This window comes from Macrobrachium rosenbergii, chromosome 13 (assembly GCF_040412425.1).
Source record: "Macrobrachium rosenbergii isolate ZJJX-2024 chromosome 13, ASM4041242v1, whole genome shotgun sequence".
NCBI classification, from domain to species: Eukaryota; Metazoa; Arthropoda; class Malacostraca; order Decapoda; family Palaemonidae; genus Macrobrachium; species Macrobrachium rosenbergii.
The window spans coordinates 19,282,620-19,309,548 of NC_089753.1; the positions used below are offsets into that span (position 1 = coordinate 19,282,620).

The 26,929-nt window shown below is 39.1% G+C and overlaps 1 protein-coding gene across 5 annotated transcripts in view; it reads left to right on the plus strand.

The window, feature by feature from the left end:
- LOC136844949 (uncharacterized) overlaps window positions 1-26,929 on the plus strand; it is a 351,479-nt gene that overhangs the window by 276,723 nt on the left and 47,827 nt on the right. For all 5 annotated transcript variants that reach the window (XM_067114372.1, XM_067114374.1, XM_067114375.1 and 2 more), the window contains one exon: window positions 26,557-26,620. In XM_067114372.1, coding sequence (XP_066970473.1) covers window positions 26,558-26,620 — 63 coding nt within the window. In that variant the 5' untranslated portion in view covers window position 26,557. The remainder of the gene's footprint in view (window positions 1-26,556; window positions 26,621-26,929) is intronic.

Below are 26,929 nucleotides of genomic sequence, written 5' to 3' on the forward strand. Positions count from 1 at the left end.
GACATTTAGTGCACATTTTGGTTCAGAAGTCGCATTCGGTGTTTGCCTCACACTCTTGGCAAGATGTTTGGTAGCATCATGAAATTGCTTCTCGCTGGGACCAGACATTGCTGCTTCAGCAAATTTGGGGACAAGGCCAACTCTGATCCTATCCCTTTTTAATTGTGTTTTGTGGTTGTTGGGTGACTACTGGAGGCAGTCTTCCCAATCCTTTGCAAACCAACGCTTTAGGTGTTGGTTAGGTGGTTAGTAATGCTCTTTTGTCCTCTTTGTATGGGCTATGATCTAGTCACATTGTGGTCACGCCCGTTGACAGATCATCTAGAAGTCGCCAGCTATAGGTCACTACCTCGCTGGGGTCTCTAGTAAAGCAGAAGCAGACTAGAGTGACAGTAACCACTCAGTCAGCTACGCTATCCAGATAAGGAACCAAAATAATTTTACCAATAATTGGTTTTCCTATTTCTTGCTGTCTCTACCCTCCAAAGGTGGTATTCAGCTATATATATATCTGGCAGGTAAGTCTAACAAAATGATATTTTAATGATAAAATAAAGTTTGTTCATACTTACCTGGCAGATATATATATTTATATTGCCCTCCCTCCTCCCCTCAGGAGACAGTGGCGTTAGAAAATCTGAATAGAAAATGGGAATGGTTCCTGATACCCGCCTCCCAGCGGCGGGAATGGGTACTAACCACCTGACCGGCCACTGCGTGCCACTGTCTGAATTTGAAATTCTGTCGGACCTTGGAGAATACAGCTATATATATATCTGCCAGTAGTATGAACAAACTTTATTTTATCATTAAAATATCATTTTGCTTATAACCAAATCAGATAACAGCAGCCATTTTGCTTGTATTTCAAGCATTGTACAGTAGTAAATAATTACTGTGATTATGTTACAAATGACATTAAGTAGAATAGGACTAATATATTTTTACATTATACCCTTATTCGCTATGAATAAAAGATCGGCAAGGAAATGTACTGCTAAATTTAAGCTGCAAGTTGTAGCTGAAGATGAGAAAACAATGTTCAAGCTCTGAGTATAAATTATCGTGCATCGGCAACATGGATGAAACCCGACCATAATTAAAATTGGAGAGAAAGTATTTTATTCAAAACTACTGGGCATGACAGAACACATTACAGCTGTTTTTATGCCGATAAACGATAAATACGTAAAGCTCATATTATGATGAAATCAAGTGAAAATAGCGAATGGAATCCTAATTTTTTTTACACAAAATAAACATGCCCCCAAATGGCCAGTATCATATGTTAATGAAAAAATAGCTAAATTAATTTCACAACAAGACGTATTTGTTGTATTTTGACTTTACACTTTGTATAGTGAAAAATAACCTTGCCCCATGTAAGTAAAGTATCGAGAGATTCATTTATGTGAACTAGAAGCAAGAAAAGCACTGAACCAAGTTAAATACGACAAAATAAACTTCCCGCATAATTGATTTCCAAACCAAAACATTGATCACTATGATCGCAATTTATAATACAAAAGCAATATAAGAATATATACAATATTATTGGATACAGTGAAGTAAAGCATAACATTTTAAATGATCCATGGAAAAGATGCATATTCGTTATTTTGGTGTTTTTATAATACGATATGTGAATACTGTACAGAGTACATTATACTGTAGGCTAGGCTACCAAATATGCCTGCGATATACGAGAGTGTAGGCTAAGTTAATTCTTGTTTGTTATTCAATTTCTATTTGTATTGAATTATCATAAGTCACTCTGCATGAACCTCCAGAATTAGGTGATATTAATAATTATTATACCATGTATGTATAGAATGTACTTTTTAGTGTAGGGTAGGCTACCTTACTGTATATGTATGCATGGTTCTGAATACCCTAGTGTAGGCTAGCCTATATTTGAGATACGTTTTTTCAACAAATGATGTTTTTTTTTTTGGAACAACCCCATCATAAGTAGGATAATACCTGTTTAAGCATGTTTAGTGTTTTATTTTATTTTTTTAATTTTTTTTTTTAACTATCAAAATATGCAAAAAAGTTAAGTATATCTTAGTTTAACCAGACCACTGAGCTGATTAACAGCTCTCCTAGGGGCTGGCCGAAGGATTAGATTTATTTTTACGTGGCTAAGAACCAATTGGTTACCTAGCAACGGAACTACAGCTTATTGTGGAATCAACACATTATAGCGAGAAATGAATTTCTATCACCAGAAACAAATTCCTCTTGTTCTTCACTGGCCGCTCGGAGATTGAACTCGACCAACAGAGTGGTAGTTGAGAACAGAAGCCGCTCACCCAGCGAGGAACTATCAAAATATGCAGTTCTAAGTGTTTTTAATAAGGGTTTTAAGTATTCGCGGATTTTAGCTATTCGCTGGGGCGTGGGTGTGCTACGCATCCCCCGCGAATACGGGGGTTTTACTCTATTTGGTGTAGGATGATAGTTTAAGGTATATTTGGTGTTTGAATGTTAAAAATGGGAAACTCAAATGGAGCTTACAAGCATGGATATGTTCTTGGTAAAATAAAAAACTTGTTTTAAATGTAATGCTACCCCATATAAGCTTATATGTGTGGTATTTTAAATCAGATTTGTAAACTAGCTCTTAAAACTATGGGTTTCCTTGTCAAAACCTGTTTTTTTAAAGTAGGATGACTGAAATCACCCCTAAAAAAAATTCCTTATGTAAACAGTCTTGCCAGCTCATCCCACATATGTTGCTGTGTTATCATTCGTTTGGTTTAGTTCCGTATAAAAAAATTCTTGCCAGCTCCATAAGCAGCATCTCCTTGGAAATACGTAATCTTTTGCTACTTCAGAGCTTAAACCACTTTATAAGTGCACTGTTGAATTCTGGCCTTTCTGGCAGAGACTCTATTGGCTCTGGTTAAGGTTATTACACCAGCAGATATCCATTTTCAAAAGTCAGATATACAGTTGTATTCAGAACGATGATTTTAATAAACTTGTTTTATGTACTTTGTGGAGTAATATTTCATGCATTATTGTCACAGTATCTTATTATAATTTATGCACATAATGATAATGTGTCAGTTGCATTCTGGTAATGTTTATATTCTTAAAATCATCAGCTGATTGCATTTTACTGAAATCATCACAGCAGTTAGTTGCTGAATGAAACACATTTCGGAGACTTGTTGTTTCATAAATTATCAAAGCTGGGTTTAAATGCAACCTAGTTTATTTATAAATGCAGTAAATTAAATGAAGTGAAAAGTGATTTTGCCAATCCATATTGGATATTGCATTTGCCTCTTCCAAAACATTTTGTGGCCTGCACATTATTCGTTTCTTCAGCCACAGCTATAACCTTAAATATAGTGGCATACTTTGCCATCCCTCCATTACGTGAAGGATGAATTAAGATTGATTTTATTTTTATTTATGAAAGTCACCATTGAAAATTAGCAAATTTTTAATGTCGACAACTGTAATGCAATTCTCAATAAATATATTAATCACGGTAACTTACATAGGCAAACAGCAGCTGTTTCTCAATTCAGTTGTTTATATCAGTACTTGGTGTTGTTTATGCCAGTGTCTTGTATGCAGTATTAAGTGGTGGTTAATTATGAGAAACAATAATGAGTTCTTATACAAGCCACAAGGTATGAAGATTTGCATTTAACCTAATGAACTTCTGCTTCTAGGCCTATTTATTAGTTAAAAACTAACTTAAGATATAAAATGCATTATCAGTGGTCTCTACCAAAACTGAGACAGGTATAGAAAGCCTAGCCAAGTGTACTAATACCCCAAACTTGCGCAATGCGAGTTGCGATAATTCATGGACATGAATTTTTCATTGGAACCTAACTAATTGTCATACAATAGTTTTTCACAGACATGCAAACATTTGTGACTACTGAGAAACCCTGCAGAAGTGTTTACAGTATGTTTAACTTTTTATGTAATTCATAAGTTTTCAAGCTTTCATATGTAAAATAACATTAAATAATAAAAGTAATAATTTCTCTCTCTCTCTCTCTCTCTCTCTCTCTCTCTCTCTCTCTCTCTCTCTCTCTCTCTCTCTCTCTCTCTCTCTCTCTCTCTCTCTCTCTCTCTCTCTCCTCTCTCTCTCTCTTACTGAGATGAGAGAATTTGTATGGTACACATATATGTTTACAGTTGACCCTCGTTAAGACGGACTAATAGGGGGGCTTGGGTGTCCGTCTTAGCCGATAGTCCGGTTTAACCAGCGATATCTATATATATACCTATAAATATCTTTAGGTATACTGTATTTCATTGTTTTTATAAAGAGTATGGATAGTAAGCCAATGTAGAAATGTTTGAATGAAAGCTTATGGTAAAAGATGAAAAATTAAGAATAAAACGTACAAATTATAGAATTCAGCCGCATATGTAGATGTCTAGGCCGAGACAATCGCATAATTGTTAAGTGAAATGAAGTGGTCTCCAAAATGAAGTGTAAGGTTTTGTCCTTTTTTCATGTTTTTTTATTTTAGCTATTTATTCATTATAGTTTTTATTATTATCTATATTAATATACTGTAAATATATGTGAGATGATTAAGATCATCAGTAATAAAATAGTGGGACAATTAAGACCATAAGGCCACTAACACATTTTGTTTTCAGCAAAAACATTCTGTAAAACGCAAAAATATACATGATCAAAATGATTGTAATTCAACTTGTGAATTTTAACGATAAGTAAGACTATAAAATACATTTCATCATATCAATCTTGGAGAGGGTTGTTTTTTTTATTGTTACTAACGTCGTCATCAGTTTGCAGTTGTAAATCTGAGGACGGTCCGGGAATAGGATTCTCAAGTGATGATGCATCACCACAACAGATATAAAGCAAATTATTGCGTAATTTTTGCCATCAGCAGTCAAATAATCACTATCATGGCAACGTTCAAACTTAGTGCCGTCACGACATATGTCTATAAATTGAACAGAAGTAGAGGGCTGTCATTGGCTAGCAGATCTCCATGGCAACCAGCCAGCCAATCAGGTTTAAGCTGTATTCTGTCGGAGAAAGAACTTCTGTTCCAGAGAAGCTGATGACATTAGTGCTTGTGTTTTGAATACAAAACGTAGTCTTTAATTGTGTATATATTTTACTGGTTACATGAAGGATAGAATGAATTCATTCTCATTACTCTCAGTGCAAAATTGTTGGCTCAGAGATTCTTCAGCAACAAAACATCTATATGTTTTTTTTTTGGCTTCAGAAGATATTTACTAAAGCTGCATTGACGTACCTTTAAAACCAAATTCACATACCTTTAAAACAAAATTCTTTTCGTTAATCACTCAAGGATAGAATTATGCTGCATAGAGGGAACTTGCAATCTCTCTCTCTCTCTCTCTCTCTCTCTCTCTCTCTCTCTCTCTCTCTCTCTCTCTCTCTCTCTCTCTCTCTCTCTCTCTCTCTAAACACAAGCATTGTTGTCATGTCTTTTCTTTCCTAAAAAAAAAAGCATACAAAGCATCGTACTGTAGCTACCAGTCGGGCAGCAGATAGGTAAAACTGGTAATGCTCAATGATTGGCTACGATACTTCCTAACCTTCCAAACAATAGCGTTTCTTAATGACGGTACATACCGTGTGCAAGTTAAATTGGTTACAAGTTAAAAGCATTTCAGTTCAGTTCATTATAAATGCAGAACAGTATATATAAAATAAAAATATAAATGAAAAGATTTTTATTTACCTTTGGGAAACAAAAAGGAAAACAGTACACGATGAAGCGATTAACATTAACAACCATAAATCTTGGTTGAACATTACATATTTTAAATCGGCTGACCCTCTTCGTGTGTCTGTCCTATCCGATATCTAGGTGAATGAGGTCCGACTTAACGACGGTCAATTGTATTTGTTTTGTATGATAAATAAATTTTTCACCCAATAATAAGTACTAATTTTCAAATATTATTAAGATTCATAAGGTTAAATAACAACAATAATAATAATAATACAGTACACCCCCTGTATTCACAGTGGATGCATAAAAAACACACACACACACACACACACTGCATAAAAAACACACATACACGCACACACACACAAATAGCGACAACCCGCGAGTACTTAGAACCCTTCTAAAAACACGTATAACCACCTATTTTGATAGTTCACCAAAAAAAAAAAATAAATAAAATGCTTGTACAGGTATTATCCTACTTACGATGAGTTAGGTTCCAAAAAAACCCATAGTTTGTTGGAAAAAACTTAAATCGAATATAGCCTAGCCTACACTAGGGTATTTGTGTTAATGTATGCATGTATGGTAGCCTACCCTACACTACAAAGTATACTCTATGCATACATGGTATAGTGATTATTAATATCAGCTAATTCTGGAGGTTCATGCAGAGTGACTTATGATAATTCGATACAAAGAGAAATTGAATAACAACAAACAAGAATTAGCTTAACCTACACTGTGGTATATTGTAGGCATATACGGTAGCATAGCCTGCATTATACTGTACTCTGTATTCACATATCGTATTATAAAAACACCAAAATAATGAATATGCATCTTTTCCATGGATATTTGAAAATGTTATGCCTTAATTCACTGCATCCAATAATATTGTATATATTCTTATATTGCTTTTGTATTATAAATTGCGATCAGTGTTTTGGTTTGGAAATGTTGATGCGGTGTTTACTTCGCCACATTTAACTCAGTTCAGACTGTTTTCTTGCTTCTAGTTAACATAAATGAATCTCTAGATACTTTATTTATATGGGGCAAGGTTATGTTTTGTTATACTGTACGAAGTCAAAATATAACTTAAATGTGTCTTGTGAAATTAATTTAGCCATTCTTTTCATCATTAGATGGTGTTGGCTGTTTGATGGTGTTTGTTTTGTGTAAAAAAATCAAGATTCCGTTCGCTATATTCACTTGATTTCATCATAATACAAGCTTTACGTATTTATCGTTTATTGGCGTAAAAATAGTAGTAATGTATTCTTTCATGCCCAGTAGTTTTTATTAAAGTACTTTCTCTCCAATTTTTATTACGGTTGGGTTTCATCCATGTTCCCAATGCATGATTATTTATTGTCATCATTGCCAGCTTGAACATTGTTTTCTCATCTTCAGCTACAACTTGCAGATTAAATTTAGCAGTATATTTCCTTGCCGATCTTTTATCCATACTGAATAAGGGTATAATGTAAAAATATATTGGTCCTATTCTACTTATCGTCATTTGTACTATAACCTACGGTAATTTTGTATCTACGGTAATTGTGTATTACCGTACGATGGTTGAAATACAAGCAAAGGGCTGTTGTTATCCAATTCGGTGATAAACAAAACAACAGTTTCTCAGTCGGTTGTTTATGGCTGTTCGCATTTACGCAAGAGTATAATGTTACTAACAATACTCTTATCATTCTCTGTTACTTTTTTAACTAGAAGATGGGATAAAGAGTTGGAGAAAAAGAAGCCGGTCTATTGTAATTTGGTCTCTCTCGCTGCCTGATTGTACGCTACTGCCTGCGCCCGTGGGAAATTTAAAAATATTTTATATTGTCGTATTAGTATTAATTGCTTACCCCATTGCAAAATCGAATTATCGTAAGGTGAACTATCATAACTCGAGCACTAACTGAGTATTTTAATAGTTTTATCACAAAAAGTGCATTTAGTCATGAAAATGAGACGAAAATACAGTAATTAGTGAATATTTCTCGGTGGAAAATACCGTGAATGGGCGGATTTTCAGCGAATACTGCGTATATATGTTCCAGAGAGAAATCTGCGAGTAGGCGAGTCTGCGAATCGTGAGACTGCGAATACAGGGGTTTACTGTACGTACTAATTTTCAAATAATTCTTCTTCCCAGCTTGTTCCCATTTTTATATGGGGTCACTGTGATGCCTTCTTTTGAAGGACTTTGATTTGGCTTTGGGGTAGACTTTGTGGTCCCGATCGGCTGCCCTGCCTGACATCGCTTAGACCCTGGTATTGTGTACATGTAATGTATCAGTTCACCAGCGCTCTTTCTCCCAGCAGCGAGGAGTCATTACGTGGTGAGGTCGAGACGTGTGAAGGTGTCTTATTTTTTAGAAGATGTTGGAGTGGCTTTGTTTGTGTGTGTTAAAGTCTGTAACACCCATTTGCTTTTAAGCAAACCTATCCGTTGATTACATACATAATCCCGGGGTGTCTACACGGATAGCAAGGTGTCCGCCTCTCTGACCGGTCGGCTGCGGATTTGAACCCGCGCCACAGACCTCTAAGAAGTCTGAGGATGCTGCCTTAACCAACTCAGCCATCGGGCTCTCTAATTTTCAAATAATAATAAGTTTAATAAAGATTGAATAATAACATTACATAATATGATAATTCTCTCTCTCTCTCTCTCTCTCTCTCTCTCTCTCTCTCTCTCTCTCTCTCTCTCTCTCTCTCTCTCTCTCTCTCTCTCTCTCATTTAGATGAGATAATTTTTCCGAGATGTAATGTGTACTTACCAAATAAGTACAGTACTAATTTTCAAATATTAAGATTAATAAGTTTAAATAATAATAATAATAATAATAATACAGTAATATAATAATAATATTTCCCATGCATTTGCGTAGTGAATTTTTTAACATTTTAAACAAATAGTGATTCCCAGTCTTTTTTATCCTTGACTTCAGAAAGGAGGGGTGAGGGTAAATGTCAGATTACAGTACTTGACAGTTTGACATATTGGTTGGAGGGGAAGGAGTGTTGCCCCCAGAAGGTCAAAGATCCCAATCTTTTGATATTGTAAGCCATTATTCTCTCTCTCTCTCTCTCTCTCTCTCTCTCTCTCTCTCTCTCTCAGGAAAAGATACTGTTTGTGTGTGTGTGTGTGTGTGTGTGTGTGTTTATAGTGTTTTAAAAATGTGTAGTAAGGGTATTAACACCTTTGGAAGACAGAATCAAACAAATTTTTTTTGTCAGAGAGATTAAAGAGATGAACACACACACTCTCTCTCTCTCTCTCTCTCTCTCTCTCTCTCTCTCTCTCTCTCTCTCTCTCTCTCTCTCTCTCTCTCTCTCTCTCTCTCTCTCTCTCTCTCTTTTTTGCCCCAGCCAGCCTTGTTGAATATAAGTCGGAAGTGGTAACTCGCTTTCTCTCTGCTTTGGCAGGAAGGCTTAGAAGTACGTATGTATGGGGTGGGGGCTCTGGAACGCATCCCCTGCGAATACGGGGTGTTGACTGTACTGTAAATCATTACTGTATTTTATCATAAAATGCATATGTATGTACAGTACAGTACTGTATTTAGCCACGAAAATAATATGAAAATACAGAATATTGCTGAAAAAATATGCGAATGGGTGAGTTGTCCTGTGAATAATTTATAGATAGGTTCCACAGAAAATTCCGGTTCCACAAAAAATTCTGTGAATTGTGAGAATGCGAATCCAGGGATTTACTGTAAAGTGCAAAGAAACATGTATACTGTACCTCACAAAACGGTGCTGCATCTCCCCATCTCTGTAAATCTCATAAATATTTTACAATAAATATACTCAGAATTTGTTACCAATTTTAGCTCTTATTGGTTATGATGGTGTGTGAGCTTCAAGTATAATTTTACGAAATACTGTAAAATAAATTATTGGAAAAAACATGCATAACTTTGTAAAATTAGCATATTTTTATGAGTGTCTTGGAAAAGAGGCCCTGGACATTCAACTTCCCATGGAAGATATGGAAAAATTTGTAGAATTTTTTTTTACTTACACCATGTGCATTTGCATATCTTCCACTTTCCATTGATGTGATTTTTCTTAAATTAGCCAACCTTAAAGTTTGCCTGGTCTCTGCGGGGGTGTGCTTAATTTATATTTAGCTCGTCCTGTAAGGGTTAAAGATGTATTACAGTAATATTTTTATGTATTTTGTATGACAAACAAAGATTTGTGAAACCTTTACACTGTCCAAAGCAAATCATATGCTGCTAGACCTTAGGCTGCTGCAAATCATTGTGCTATCGTAAGTCATTGTTTGAAACCTTTGGTAAATATGTACTGCATTATATTTACTGATTATCACAATTACAAGTATGTAACCCTTCAGTTATCCATTAGTAGAGCCAATGGCCCGTTGGATAATGACAAAATTCAGGTAAAGGCGAGGATGTAAAAGAATCTAAAAGAATAGGGGTGTTCAAGAGCAACTCCATACCCTTCCTCAGCTAACCTTGTCGATACCACGTAAGTGTGAACACTCAGTATGCTTATAAACAACGCCCATCACACTTTAAACTGAAAACTATGCCAAGGGCAATTGTCTACCTTTTTCCACCACTTTTGTAACAAGATATATACTACACGAATACATTTTTAAAAAATGCAACCCCTTTTTTTAAATGACACGTTTCAGTAGGAAGGTAGCCTGTCTGTGTTTACCCATAGCCTACCATGGTTTTGTGACCAGTAATGTATTTTTTACAGCAACTCTTGTATCAGTTGTTACCATATTGTATTACCATACACAAAATACAAACTGGGTATGTGTGGACTACTGACCTAGGCTAGGTGTTACACTCAGTATCCAATTGCATAAGTCAAATAGACTAATACAGCTGTATTTAAGATCAAGGTAATAGTAATGAAACTTACTGAATCCACTTATACTTTATTATTATCATCATAGTATGTATAAAAAACCAATTGGTCACCATTTGCAGTGACTAATGTTTAATTCTGAGAATCAGCTGATTGCGCCTACTAGCAAAAGAATTAGGAGAAGAATTTTTTAGTTGCCCAAAGAAACTGAAAGAAACAAATGTTTTATTGGAATTATTATTTTTATTCTTGCACATAATGTAAAATGGGTATACAAAGGTAGACTAAGATACTTTGTTAAATTAAAATCCTTCAAAATGACAAAACAGCTGTTTCACGATTCATCATACTCGGTGTTGTGTCAATTTTTTGGTAAGTGGTTGCTAATTTTAAGAGATGGTAATGAATTGTTATATAGCTATAAGTCTGGTAATTTTGTTTGAAAGCATAGATTAGTAGAATCTACCGAAAATTAAATTCGTTTGGTGTACAGTACACAAGCTCTTTTTGTGTACTGTATTACATTACAACACCCTGTGTTTACATCTTTAATACATATGGCAATTCTCAATGACAGGTGTTCAAAGCAAATTCATTTTTAGAACACTACTAAAAAGTAGTCGATAATTTTCTGTTTTATTGGAATTAATGAGTTTTCATTTTCCTCATATGGAAGCTTTGCTAGTATGCCTGTGTGTGTGTTTGTGTTTTCATCTACATGTGATGTTTCATCATTGTTGATGTTACCATCAACAGTGTGTGCAGTTCTTCATTGGACGTGTCGGTATCGTTCTTGGCTAGCACTCTGCTGGGCCCACGTTCGATCCCCTGGCCAGCCAATGAAGAATTAGAGGAGTTTATTTCTGGTGATAGAAATTCATTTCTCGCTATAATGTGGTTCGGATTCCACAATAAGCTGTAGGTCCTGTTGCTAGGTAACCAATTGGTTCTTAGCCACGTAAAATAAGTCTAATCCTTCGGGCCAGCCCTCTCTAGGAGAGCTGTTAATCAGCTCAGTGGTCTGGCTAAACTAAGGTATACTTAACTTTGTACATTGTGTGTGCATTTTGTGTGTTTCTTAGCACAGTATCACATTTGCCAGTTTCCTTTTTGCTTTGCTTGATTTAATGTAGAGTATTTCATTACAAGTTTAGTTGACTCTGAATATAATTAACAATCACACGTATTTTATTATAACTCTCTCTCTCTCTAGAATATTTTATTACTCTCTCTCTCTCTCTCTCTCTCTCTCTCTTGTACCCTGGGCACTCGATGGCTTTTATGTTTTGGGTTGAGAAAATATAGTAAAAATATAAATGCCATGCTAATTTTTTTGAAATATAAATTAAAAAAAAATTTAACGTGACAACATGAAACAAGCTCCAACAATTCTCTACATAGTTTGTGCGTTCATGTGTGTGTTTCTCAGAGCAGTGCCACATTTGCCATTTTTCTTTTTCTAGTTTGCTTGATTTATTGTACAATACAGTATTTCATTACAAGTTTGGTTGACTAAGTAAAGGATTTTGACAAAGGAAAAATCTATTTCTGGGGAGGGGCCCGTGTCACCCGGTGAAATAATCCATTCAGCACTTATTTCTAGGTAATTCCGTTGCTAGATACCAGAGAAAAGCTAAATGTAAAGCTGGGGTTACTACCCCCAGAGCGAGCCCAAGAAATGGAGTCGATATGGTAAAGGGTGAGATTGTCACAATCACGTGGACCCTGCCCTATAAAGATTCCCAATGTCAAAAGTCCCAACGAGAGGTGCCGATACAAGCCCATGCACTACTCGCCATGGACTGTACACAAGGCAACACTCAGCCGCATTCCATGTTAGCACCCACCCCACTAGAATGATGTTTATCATGGGAGGGAGAGAATGAAAACAGGGGTGGGTCACACATCGGGTGACACGGGCTCTCCCCAGAAATAGATTTTTCCTTTGTCAAAATCCTTTTTCTGGATCGGGTCCCGTGTCAGCCGGTGAAATAATAACAGAGAAATAAACATCATTCTTATGCTAATAAAGACTTAAAACAGAGACGTTGAAAACTAGGAGAATTCTACCTTGAACATTAGTAAGGTCCTCTAAATTCATGTAATGAAAATAATGTAGTGGTCACCGTCTAAGATCATGAGCTTAGGATTGAACCTGAATAGGCTTGTATTAAGAAAATACTTTCTGCCTAATAGCAGACACGATGTACCCCCCCTTTTTTTTTTTTTTTAAAGAGAGGATCTGACAAAATTGCGAGGTCCTGTCTAAAAAAGCCTGTAAGGAGAAAACTGGGCACAGAAACAGACCTTGTAAAAGGGGAGTACTTTCCAAGGTGACCACCGAAAATGAGGACCTTCAACTGTAGATAGAAAGTTAGGGTGAGGAAACCGCAACACTACCCCTGATGAGGGGAAACCAAAATGATTGGTTCCGCTAGACAGGGCAGACAGTACAGGAAAACTAACACTAGAAGCTAAGCTGATTAAAAATTTTGGGTCTTCCCCAACAAGGAAAGGTAAGAACAAGATGATTGTTGGTTACCGAAGCTAACTCCGATACATTACTCAAAGACCAGGAAACCGAATGTGGACGGAGTACTGGTCTTAGACGAACACAGACCTTAGGGATGAAAGTTAAGAGTCTGTGAGTCTGGTTCCAACAAAACACTTTCTCGAGGCCAATGCGGCTGCATCATTACTGTAGCTTCGAAAATGTATGTGAAGAGTGCTAGTTACTTAACTGCAGAACCATACTGCAGTAGAGTAGGATCCTTAACTGATTTCAGGAAAACAGTAATAACAGGACCAATATCAGTTTCCTCCTAAACTGTAAGATTCACAAAGACCACAAAGCCAGGGCATCAGAGCTTGAGGGGGCTGGACGAGGCTGAGTATATACCAGACGTGACAGCTTGATAGTTTGTGGCTGAATTGGGTTGCAAACAGACCTACTTCCAGGTCCAGGAAAAGGTCACAAGACTACCTGAATGACGCTCCGTCTAAGGACTATTCCGACACCAGGGGGGAGGCCCTGGATAGGGAAAAAGTATTGACCTTTTGGACCCCTACGAGAAGGGTGGTAGACAGAGGCACTTGTGTCTGTTGGTTATGGAGAAGAATGAACCATAACCTGAATGAAGCAACTCGAGCCCAAAACCATTTGTTTACGCAGCGCACTATTGCTGTTTTGTTCAGAACCAGCCTAAAATGAAACCTCTTGGGGGGAAGAAGTTTCCCAAGGGCAGGAAGACTGTCACAGCCCTCCAAAGCGTTGATATGGAACTGCCGGAACGTGACCGACTAAGTTCCATGAATTTCATTGGGCCAAAAATATCCACCCCACCCCCCCAGAGAGGTGACTGTGTGGAATACTGAGGCCGGAGGGGAAAGCTGAGAGGAACTGACTCGGTAAGCACTTGATAGTTGTGCAAGGCCGAGGCCACTATTCAAACAGGAGGAATCAGGGAGACACGCCCTGACTCCGCCATACCCTGATTATAAACTCCAGCTTTGACTTCAGAAGGAGAACCGTCACTGAAGCAAACTGGAGAGAACCCAAGACCTTTCTTGGGCACGTGGGAGAGGTATGCTTGAGTTGATGAAATGATAGGTCGCCTTGCTATCTCTTTCCGCTTCCACTGGATTCACAACTACTGAAGGCTACCCACCGGAATCAGGTGGGATTCCTTCCTGTTTACTTAGAAGCCCAGAGACTCTAGAAAACCGATTATAATGACCGCACCTCAGGCAATTCCCGACGCTGGGTGCCCAAATGAGCCAGGCAACTAGATATGCAGCTAGCATAGCCTTCTAATACCAGAGCTGTTGAACTACGGTATTGTTCAAACTGGCAAAGACTCTGGAGCTGCATTGAGGAGGCATGAACCTGAAGGGGCACGCCTGCTCCCGAGTCTGAATCCCAAGAAGGGATAGGACCTTTCTGCAACAAAGATGTGAAAGGAAGCGTCGGAAAGGTCTATAGAGGTGGTTACGGCCCACGGAGCAGTAGGATCCGAACCCACAAGACTGTAAGCAACCGAGACTTGCCGCATTGAATGAGGAAAATAAACGGGACACGCCCGGAAAAATTTTCCAGTGGAAGGGAACTTCCTTGGCAGACTGAAAAAGCCTGACAGGCCATTCACAAAGACCTTCAGAACTCTGGCCGGAGGCTGATTGAACCTGATTGGGGGAGGGGGACAACAGTCCAGCTCCATCCCCGGCCCTTGATAACTATACTCTGGGCCCAGGGACTGAAGTTCCAGTGGCCCCGAAAAATGGTACAGCCTCCCACCCATATGAGAAATACTACAGGGAGGAGGCTTGATTGTCTCCCCTGAAGCGTATGCCTTCCCAATTTCTCGGAGAGGAGCAGGATGCTTCCTGCTCCTATAATAACCCCGAGGGTCAGAGCCTCTGGTCGAATGTCTAGTGAAAATTCTTTCCTTGGGTTTTCGGTATGAAGCAAAGAAAACTCCGGGCGGAGGCACATGGGGAGGCAGAGACACGGGGTGTTACAAAGGGGCTGATGTGTTGGCTGAACCCGCACACATCGAGGTGGAGGCTGGGAGTGAGAGGTTGACGGCTGTCCAGGGCAGAAACCTGAAGAGCCTGCACCACCGCCTGAGCAGGGGGCTCTTGAACTACATGAACTTCTTGCCGGACTTGGGATAGGGCCCGGCAAGATCAGATCGTTTCCGCTCAGAAGGTAGACACCCACGAGAACGGAGGCTCTGAGTAACATTAGTAGCCCCAGACGGACCGTGAACAACGCCCACCTGGGGAAAAGATTAATTCTCCAGGTGAAACTGTTCATGCTGCCGAAAAGATTTTTCAGCTGCTCCAAGGCGGAACGGGCAAGCCTGATTATTACACCTTGTTTCAGCTTCCGGAATTGACTCCGGAAGCTTAGGGAGCTGTACGCTGAATAAATTAGAAGCGTAGTCCGGGGTTAGAAGATTCATTGTGAACGTATCTGTGATATCTGTCTCCGGAAATGCCTCAGCGGTTTATTTTCGAAACAAACCTGTTGATAAGAGGGCTACATTCTGGAGCACAAAGGGGTAGGAAGCAGGGCTCTCAAAGAGAGCACGGTAAGACCCCACAGCTGGCGTGAACTTGGAATTCTCCGCCTGCCACTCCGTTAGAGTTCTCAACGGAGACGATGTGCCCAGCCCCTAGCGAAGATGAGGGCTCACTTAGGGATCCTGCCAGACAGATGCCATGCTCCTTCTGACAGTCTGGCAAAACCCGGATAAGGGGATACCAGGCCGGAAGGGAAGAAATGCCCTTCCACCAACCTCCGTGTGCCCACACCCCTGATAGGAGGGTGCCTTCATGCTGGGAAGCATAAAGGGTTAGGCGCCAAGGTTCCCCAGACTGGAGGGGAAAAGAGGTGGAGGTGTCCGGAACGATAGAATTCCAGAACGGAGCAGGATTTAACAGGTGATCCATTGATAATGAGTCTTGAGATTAATCTCTTGGGATTTAAGCTCCTAGGAAAGGGAAGGCATGGACCATGAGGTAGATAGATAGTTTGATAGGTTGACAATGACCCTCAAATCGAGCTCCTTATAAGGAGACCCGTAAAAGAGTCTTCAACAAAGGAAGGAGGGGGTAACTGCCTTGCTTTGCTTGGGCCGTGTCCCTTTCCAGAAGACGAGGCCAAACTCGTAGACGGCACCGGATTAGAGATCCGAGACGTCCTCAAGGGGGCCCCGGAGCGGGTCTTCTTGGTTTAAAAAATTTTTTTTTTTTTTTTTTAACTGATTTCACCTTAGGGACGGTAGACCAGGAACCGTCGAAAAGGGATGAGAAGCTAACGAATCCCCTAAAGGAAAAGTTTGTCTCACCTAATTCAGAGCTAAGCGGAAAAGGTTTGTCTCAATTATTCTCGCACCTACTTATCGCCCGGACGATGTTCACAGGTTCGAGAATGAGACAGAAGGCCATAACGTCTTCAGAAAACTCTCCGTAAAACAGTTAACTGAAGCGAAGAGTTACGAGACTTGCGGCCGGCCTCCCAGGAGGGGGAAAATTAGGACCCCAAACACCGGAGGAGCAACTATTAATAAGTCATATGAGACGGAGTTTGGCAAAGGAAAACCGATAGGTGTATATGAAACCTACCGATTTATCGAGAATCTCGCTCGAGACGGAGTTTGGCGGAGGAAATCGAAGGCGTATATGAAACCTACCGATCCACCGAGAATCTCGCCCGAGAGAGCCCAAACACCGAAAGAGCGACTATTAATAAGTCACATGAGGCGGAGAACCGATAGGTTTATATGAAAACCTACCGATTTATCGAGAATCCGCCCGAGACGGAGTTTGCCGGAGGGAAATCGATAGTGGGCGATATGTGAAACCTACCGAGTTTCAAAAGAGCGACTATTAATAAGCCACATGAGGCGGAGCTTGACGGAGGTAAAACCAACAGGTGTATATGAAACCTACTTATTCATCAGGTAGCCTGCTCGGGAGAGCATAGCGCATAACGAACCTGCCGGGTGCCAAACGACTAATAATAAGCCAAATGAGGCGGCGTTTGGCAGGAGATAAAACCGACTGGTGTAAATAAAACCTACAGATTCATCAAGTAGCCTGCTCGGAGAGAGCATAGCGCATTTTACAACCTTCCGAGCCAAGAATAAGTCACATGAGGCGGAGTTTGGCGGAGACGAAACCGACAGGTATATATAAAACCTACGGGTTCATCAAGAAGTCTGCTCGGGAGAGCATAGCGTACTTCATAACCTTCCGTGCCAAACTAAAAATTCTCCAAAACAGACTGCGACCGGAATGGGAACTATAGACTCCGTGATCGCTGGCTTGTTGCAGGATAGCGGAGCATTCCTGCACTGACAAAACCAGCTGAAAACGTATGAGAAATGGGCATGCTGGAACGGATGCCGGAGCAGAGTAAGTGAGCAGCGACTTAGCCTAGTCAGACCAGGAAAACTCCCAGAGAAAACCGGAGAGAAAACCGGGCTAACAGGACAAAACTCATAGACATAAAAACAGAGTCAACGGAACATTCGGAGCGATCATGTTTGAACCATATGTGACGGAAACAAACAAAGTGGGAAGGTTATGAACTGTTTGGAAGTGGGCGACTCAGAGCCAAGAGAGGAAAACCCCGGAGGAGGATATCCTGAACAGTGATAGCGGTGGGGAATAAACGCCCGACCGCTAAACACTAAAATCGCCGGAGCAGTAAGCAAGGAGAGCGCCCAACAAGATAATGAAACACCGAACAGGTAGTAGCAAAATGGAGGGGAATGAAAGTAAATAAAACAGAAGACAGTTAGGTGGAAAACGCTTAACTGGCCTCGTATGAGATCCCAACAGTGAGGTGCGAACATGTAAGAAGCACCATGAAGGGAAACAGTCGACGTAAAAGGAAGGGGGAAGGATAGGCCAGGAGGTTGGTAACCCAAAGTAGCGACCAGGGTGGGACAGCACTCCCGGCGCCCAGAGATTCTCATAGATCCCCTCGCTATGTGAGCTGTGTTTACGACAAGAGCAAGAGAGAAAAGGAGAGGAAGGGCAAAACCTCTACGGCCAGGAGAGCAAAGAAAGGTAAAAGGAGTGTGAACAGGAGTGGGGAAAGCACTCCCGGTCACCTCCAGGTCCAGGTGGAGTGCCAACCGATGAGGTCAGACACACCGAGGGACAACCAATCAATGCAGAGGAGGGGATGTAGGCTACAGCATAAAATAAGGATAAATTGCTCTCAAGCCTTGGAAAGTTAACAAACCTTGAAAACAAACCAAGGGGAGAGAGAGCAAAGGATAAAGGGGAGAGAAGGGGATTCTCGATACCACAAAATAATATATATATAGTCGGTAAAAGAAGTGTGAACAGGAGTGGGAGAGCACTCCCGGTCACCATTGGTAAGCAACCCAAAGAAGGATTGAACTAGGATAGGCTACGGAGGTAAACCCTCGCTATTCCAGCTTAAGGGGAGCGTTTGACGAAAAAATCGAAAAAGGAACATTAGCATCATACATATCCTGACTATCTTCTCAGAAAGTTTTATTAAAAAGCCATAGTTTAAGTTATAAACAAAGGAGACAAAATTAGGGTGGTAATTTCTTTAGCTATGAAATAATGATATTTAACGTTATATGGCAACCCTGTGGACGTAGTACGCATCAGCGAGGCGGCAAACCCTGTGGAATGCCGCATCAGGGCAGGGCAGGCAGTGACATCAGACAGTCAGTCAGTAGCAAGAGCCAAACAAAGGGAAGCGTGTTTTGACCAGACATAAAACACATATTGTACAGATTTTGGCTGTTCAAAGATGTCATAAAACATCAAACTGTGTAACAGCAAGCAAATAAAGATCAGAGAAGATCGATATCTCCTAAAGTTATCGACATTCAAACTGCATTTTTCGATCTCAATGAAACAAAAGGGAAATAAATTGTCTACAAAACAAATAGAGAGTTTTTGTTCATTTTCTCCTCGAAAATTTTGGGGAATTTTTTCCAAAAAATCAACCCGAAAAATATTCATAAAAAAAAAGAAAAAAATTAGGCTAACTTTGTTCTAACTGTAAATTTGAGCGATGCAAGTTATGGAGGAATGCATTTAGGAATTTTGGGGGTGGGGTTACCAGCTAATGGGGGGAAGGCTAAATTATAAGTCCTTTTCCCACAAAAAATGCAAAATTTGAAATAATTAAAAACACGGGAATTAGCGAAAAACGATTTTATCAAACGCTCTCATATCGTTTATAAAACTTTGAAGGTACATATCTAGGAGGATAGGCATTCAAACTGCATCTCCTCCATAACGAATGTAACCGATCTCAATGAAACAAAAAGCAAACGAAAGCTAAATAAATAAACAAAGCAGAGTTTTCCGAGCAAATTTTTTGGGAAAGTTTTGTTCAAAAATGAAATTTTTTACCAAAAAATAAGTTTTTCAAAACGAAAAATATTCATAAAAAAAAAAAAAAATTGAAAAAAAATCTGTTAAATTTGAGCATCTTAGTTTGCAGAAGTTATGGAGGCATGCATTTTGAAACATTTTTGGGGGTGGGGTTCAATGGGGGGGAAGACAAAATTAAATTACAGTCCTTTGCCCTATACAAAATAAAAAACAAAATTTGAAACTGATTCATTAAAAACACGGGAGTTACTTAAAAGATTTTATCAAGTATTAGGAACATTAGCCTAAGTGAAAAACAAGGGTGGAAAATAAAGCCAAATAAACAAAGGGAAGCACCAGACATAAAACACATAAACAGAACGAGATCACAGACATGAAACTCATATGTACAGATCGAGATCGTCCCTTAAAGTGTTATAGCCAACCCCTAGGCTAACTAACTTGACCAGGAAGGGAAGCCTAGAGAGGGGTAAACACAAAATAAATCAAGTAAATAATAAAACAAAAATTTTCTATAAGTACATGTAGGAGGATAGGCAGGCCCAACAAACATGAACGTGAAGGGAAAGATCCTCCAGTTAAATGAAAGGCAAAATTAACAAATTTCAAAAGCATGAGGACAAAATTAATGGCATAATAGAGTAGTGAGTCTAAAACAAGGCAAAATAAGAAGTGAATAGGCCCGAGGGGAACCACGAGCCTAAACAGCAAGACAGCACTTGACCAGGAAGGGAACACAAATTCACAAAATAAACAAAATTATAAAAACAAAGTAAAAACAAAGTAAAAACCGTAACAGTACCAGTGAATATAAGATCCCCAAAGGCTAAGAGAAGTGAGGACACAAAAAAGGCATAATGAGGCCATGATAAGCTTTTAATAAAGGGGGCCTAGAGCCTAAACGCTGAACAGCACTTCTCGTAATGAAGCCATGATAAAAGCGAATGGGCTCGAGGGGGTAGCTTCCTAAACACTAAACATCTAATGAAGCCATGCTAAAAAGCGAATGGGCCCAAGGGGTCAGCGTTAAACATCACTCTCATAATGAAGCCATGATAAAAGCGAATGGGCCGAGGGGGTAGCTCAGAGCTAAACGCTAAACAGCACTTCTCGTAGTAAAGGGGTACAGAACAAACATAAAATTAATCAAACCCACTAAAGTTAGGAATCATTAATTGGTAAAATATCCCAAATAAAAAGGGATACTAAAAAAAAATAAAACAAACATGCCGACCCAAGACCAAGAGAGGTCAAGAGACGCCGAGAGAGGAGATCGAGACGGCGTTATAAATCCCTTTAATTATTAAACTAAAGGAAAATAAGGAGCCTCAATCGCCTAAAAAACAATAAAACACTGGTACTCAAGTTGTTGAAGAAGAACCTTGCGAGGATGCCATAAAAAATCCAAAATAGAGCACAAAATAAGGATCACAACGAAATTACGTGTGAACGAAAAGTGCGTGCTAAAATGGAATGCGGCTAGTGTTGCCTTGTGTACAGTCCATGAGTAGTGCATGGGCTTGTATCGGCACCTCTCTCGTTGGGACTTTTGACATTGGGAATCTTTATAGGGCAGGGTCCCGTGATTGTGACAATCTCACCCTTTACCATATACGACTCCATTTCTTGATCCCGCTCTGGGGGTAGTAACCCCAGCTTTACATTTAGCTTTTCTCTGGTATCTAGCATTTACCTAGAAATAAGTTCTGAATGGATTATTTCACCGCTGACACGGACCCGATCCAGAAATAATTATCACATATTATTAACAGACAATTTATTTTGAGTTGTCAGTAAAAAATTGAGAGAGAAAGACCATAACAAATGCATTTATTTTTGGGTTGTCAAAATAAAAATTGAGAGAATACAGTAAAAATATAAATGAGAATAGCATTCATTTTTGGGTTGTCAAAATAAAAATTGAGAGAATACAGTAAAAATATAAATGAGAAAAAATCATAAGTGTAACAACACAAAACAAGCTTTAACAAGTCTCTGTGTAGTGTGCTTTTTGTGTGTGTGTGTGTGTTTCTCAGTGTGGTATTATGTTGTCATTTTTCTTTTTTTCTTTGCTTGAAGTACTGTACCATATTTCATTACAGGTTTAGTTGATTCAAAACATGATTATCACACATATAATAGTACACAAGATATTTTACCACTGTTGATATTTCATTTCTCTATCTCTCTCGTACCCTACGCACATGATTGTGTTTATGTTTTGGGTTGTAAAAATATAAAATGAGAAAATACAGTAAAAATATAAATGATAATAACATTAAAGTATAAATAAAAAAGTCATAAGCATAACAACATGAAACCAAACAAGCTGTATCAAGTCAGACATCTACCTAGCCCTCTTAACCCATCCAACACTACGTCCCCACCCCCTTTCACCCAGTTAAACTGCTCCCCACCTCAACCCACCCCCAAAACAACCCCTTCTCTACACATTCTTACTGCCCCTCCTCTCCCATGGCACCCAGCTATTTAACCCACCACCCCACCTTGAAAACTTCTCCAGGCCTCCCCCTCCCCCTGAACACTTTCCCAGCCTGTTTGAGTGTAAGTAGTGTTACCAGCATTTTCATGTGCCAACCATTGGAGAGCAGGTTTTTCAAATTTTTAAAAATGTTTATGTATATATATCATTTATTGGGCTGTGGTCCCTGATCCAGGTGCGTTGGATAATGTCGAGTTTTGGGTAATGGCAGTCCAGATAATTGAAGGCTTACTGTTCAGGCAGTCCCTGGTTATCGGCGATCCGGTTTTATGCCGCTTGTCTAGTGACGGCGATAACCAGATTTTCAACACCGAACTCCAGTTATTGGCACTGATCCCGGGTAATCGGCGCTGATCCATGGTTATTGGCGCCGATAGCCGGATACCAGCTCTGATAACCTGGGATCAGTGCTATTATCACTGATTTTCGGTTATCGGCAATTTTTGCTTATTGGCGATTTCTTGGTTATCGTCATGCTGTCGGGAGCGGAACCCCTGCCGATAACCGGAGACTACCTGTGTGTTAATTACATCCCGTTAGGAGATATTGATTCTATTATTTACTGTAATCGAGTTCATATGAAATATTAGCAGCTTATGTAAACAAATTGATGCATGCCGAAGAGAGAGAGATGCAAACCTGTGATTGTCGTTAATTTTAAATTTCACATTTAACTAAATTGATTACAAGAGCTTTTAAGTCTGCAAAGAGAGAGAGAGGGGGAAACTTACAGATATTACTTTACGCATTTTTAAATGATTATACATGAACAAACAAACAGCAGAGAAGATCTAAATGCTACTTAATTGTTTTATTGTGTCTCAAACTTTTATGGACATGCAATACCTATTGCTCCCAAAACCCAACCTGATTTAATGGTTACAAGTGAACAAAAAGTCATCAAGAACTAAATGCAGTACATAATCTTTTGTTTGTGTCATCTTTTGTAAACAGGTTGATTAATGTCTGTTTGCTAAATCAATCAATCAATCTCTCTCTCTCTCTCTCTCTCTCTCTCTCTCTCTCTCTCTCTCATGCATTGCGCTGGATTCTCTTTTATTACCAATTAATATCTTTTAATAAAATGTGATTTACATGATTGTATTTATCAGTAAACATACTGCATTACTTGCTTAACCAAGTTTTAAGCAATGATGTATGATTGTCTAAGTTGTTTTATATTGTGTTTTGGCTGAGTAAAGACAAATTTTTGTATGCCATGCCATATGAATGCATAGTAATTGCTTACTGTAGTTTGCCTCAGTGTGGTGTATACATGTATGTATACACATGCATGCATGCTTTGTATAGTATACATAGACAAATGCACAAAGACTGAGACAATAATAAGAATGTTCTGTCACAACACAGATGTACAGTTTATACCAGTCTGTTTCTTAATGTATTCAAGTTTGTTAGTTCACTGGCTTTTCAACCTCAGAAAATCTTATTTACACTACTATTAGGATCAGTGGTTGTAAAAAACAAGCTTTTTTAAAATAATTGAAGTGAAAAAATGACATGAGACTGTCAAAGCAAGCAAATACCTGCCCAATCCCCCAACTCAGCTCTCCTGGGGCCCCCACTCCATAAATGCTTACTCTGGCACCCCCCCCACCCATGCACGCGCACAATGCTTTGACACTCAAAAGTGATATACCAAATAACATTTAAGTGGTGTTAATGCATTTATGCCAGTAACAGTCTCAAAAGCTCCTATGCAGACAAGGGCCCCTTTAGCCTTCCCAGCTCAGTTCCCAGTTCCTTATTGGACGGGTCGATATCGTTCTTGGCTAGCACTCTGCTGGGCCCGCGTTCGATTCTCCGGCCAGCCAATGAAGAATTAGAGGAATTTATTTCTGGTGATAAAAATTCATTTCTTGCTATAATGTGGTTCGGATTCCACAATAAGCTGTAGGTCTTGTTGCTAGGTAACCAATTGGTTCTTAGCCACGTAAAATAAGTCTTATCCTTCGGGCCAGCCCTCTCTAGGAGAGCTGTGGTCTTGGTTAAACTAAGGTATACTTAACTTTAAGCTCAGTTCCCCCCTCCCCCCAAATGCTTATCCCAGCCTACCACCCCCACACCCCCACAATACCCTCTTGTCGGTGTATTTATGACTAAGTAGTGTTGCCTTTGCCTATTAGTGAGTGTGCAGTGAGGTCAACCATCCAGGCGTGGTTTTAAAATTTGATGTATTTTATATAACTTTACATATACAGGCAGTCCCCGGTTTATGATGGGTCCGGCTTACAACGTTCCGAGGTTACGACGCTTTTCAAATATATTCATCAGAAATTATTAATCGGTTTACGACGCATGTTTCGGGGTACGACGCGTCGTTTGCTGATCCGACGGAAGAAATATGGCTCCAAAATGGCAGAATAATAAAAATTTGGAGGTTTTTTGATGAAAAACTCAATAAAAATGCAGTTTACATCGTTTTCAATATACCCAAAGCATTAAAAGTAAGGTTTTCTTAGGATTTTTGACGATTTTCGACGATTTTTCGGTTTACGACGATTTTCGGTTTACGACATGGCGGAAAAACCGGGGACTGCCTGTATATTATGGTGCTGGGGACCCTCTGGATAAAGTGGAGAATGAGGGCCTGCTCTGGAAACCTGAAGTCTTTTATCATAATCCCATCGCTAACCATCCCCACATTTGTCTCTGTTGAAGGAAAAAATGGGGTTGACAGTTTGGTGAATGAAAGGTTTCCCCACCCCTCGCCTTTTAAAGTTAACCTTTTCATCAAACTTTGACCACTAAACCATTTGCACCCAAGGTATATCCATATAAGACTCCAGGTTGTATATCTAGGACAAATACAAAATATTGATATTTGCAATACTCATCCTAGATTAAGAAATAAGGTTACTCAGAAGTTATGTGGAAATGAAGATCATACATATTCAGCAAACTCTGAGATTACTAACTACTGATTCATGGTTCTCTCCATTATCCTCTTGTCTTGTGCTATCTGGTTTAGGTATTTCTGCCCCTTTTCCATGATATTGTTGACACTCCTTCCTCTCATTGTATGGCTACTTTTATATCTACAGTACCTCCTCTCATCACAATTCCAATCATTCTTTGAGATTTCGGTCTGTTTTCCAGCTGGATGCAGTATCTTAGCAACTATCTAATTTGTAATAATTTTCCCACAGCATCTCAGCCAAGAAGCTTGGCTTATTGAAGTTACACCTATTCAGGCCTTGTCAGTATACCTTAAATTTTTGCTTTGTTGATTAATGGAATGTTTTATTTAACTGTAAGCTACTATCCACTTTCCGGTTCATTAAGGCTTTTGCCACGCTCTTTCTTACTGCAGTTCTTACTACTTACCCAGTGCTGTGCTTGCTTCAGTCTAATGTGCCCCCAAGGTGACAGAAATGGCCTGCATTGTTTAAGGCTGTCTTTCCACAAGAAAATGTTTCTCCCACATTTCCTTCTCATATGTTTTTAGGAATTTCAGATATTGGAAATCTCTTATTCTTTCTATATTTTGTAGTCCTGAGCATCTCTTGTAATTCCACCTCTGACATTGTATAAGATTGAGCTCACCTTAACACTTTTGGCAACATTTTCATAGCTGCTTTCCTGAGTGTGTTTTTATCTTATTTCCTTTCGGGTTTACATAAGTTTAGTTTTAATGTATATTTATTGTGGTCCTATCCTCTCTATCTAAATTTTCCATCTTTTAAACATTTATGTGAAAATTGTGAAATTATCATCATGAATGTTGTTACATCAGCTTTCCCCCTTCTGTGAGTTGGATGTACGGTGAGTCTCTCAAGTGTGTTCTGTCTTGTACACTGTTTGCCTAAATTTTCCATACTTTTTTGGGCCATTCCAGATAGCCCTCATCCTCTTTCATCACATATTCTAATACTGTACTCAGTTCTGTGAGACCTCAGTCTATTTTTCAGGAATAAAGAGCCAGCTGATAAAACTTGCCTTTTGACTTTTTGTTATCATGCTTACATGTAAATGTTCAAGATATCCCACGTCCAGCAATATTTCCAGATAATTTTGCATCACAAAAGCTCAAGATGAAATTTATTTTATGCCCTTTGGCTTCATCGGAATCTCAGGGAGCTAAGAGTTTTGTTAAAATGGTCACTGTAAGTTAGGTTACTAAAACATGTATCCCCTTATGCAAGTTTCAAGGGGTGTTCCCTTGGCCAGGTAGGACACAGCTCCTTTAGTCATGTTAGGTCAAGATACAATATATCCTTTTGTGTAAGGTAAAGGGGAGGGGGCTTGCCCCCTTCAGACTGGTAGCATGTGGTGCGTTAGGTTAGGGAATGCTAGGTTCGGAAGTATCTCTTTAGTACTGGAGCTTAATGATGGACAAGGTATCCACGTGGCAAGTTTTTGAGGTAGGATATTTAATATCTGAAATTAAAGGAGGAATATGTTAAAATGACTGCTTTGCAGAGGATGTGTAAATTGCCACCCAATTAAGAGGGAGAATGTGAAGTTTTATCTTTGCAAGGGGTAGCAGAGAGAGTTGATTAATGCATGAAAATTAATTTAATGCATTTTTCATTTCAGAATGGATTCCTGGGAATTTCAGAGATCTATGGCAAACAGAGTATCCTATGATAGAGGAAAAAGGGTAAGGAAATGTGTTACTGTATGGAAAATCGTGTAGACCTTAGCATCGATAATTATTCATGACAACTGGAATATCCTTTAATGGTACTTTAAGAGTCCCTGACCACCTAGTTGGCTGACATCTATTTATCTTTGATACTCCATGAAGTGCTGCTTTTTTTTTTTTTCTCCTAGTGTCAGTGATGTTTTACTCTTGGTTAATGATGCTCATATCCCTTCTTTTTTTTAGCTTTCTTTCTAAATGTAGGCATGGCTGCTGCTCCTGATCCATGTAGTTGTAAGCATGCAAAGGACTCATTCTTTGCCTTTT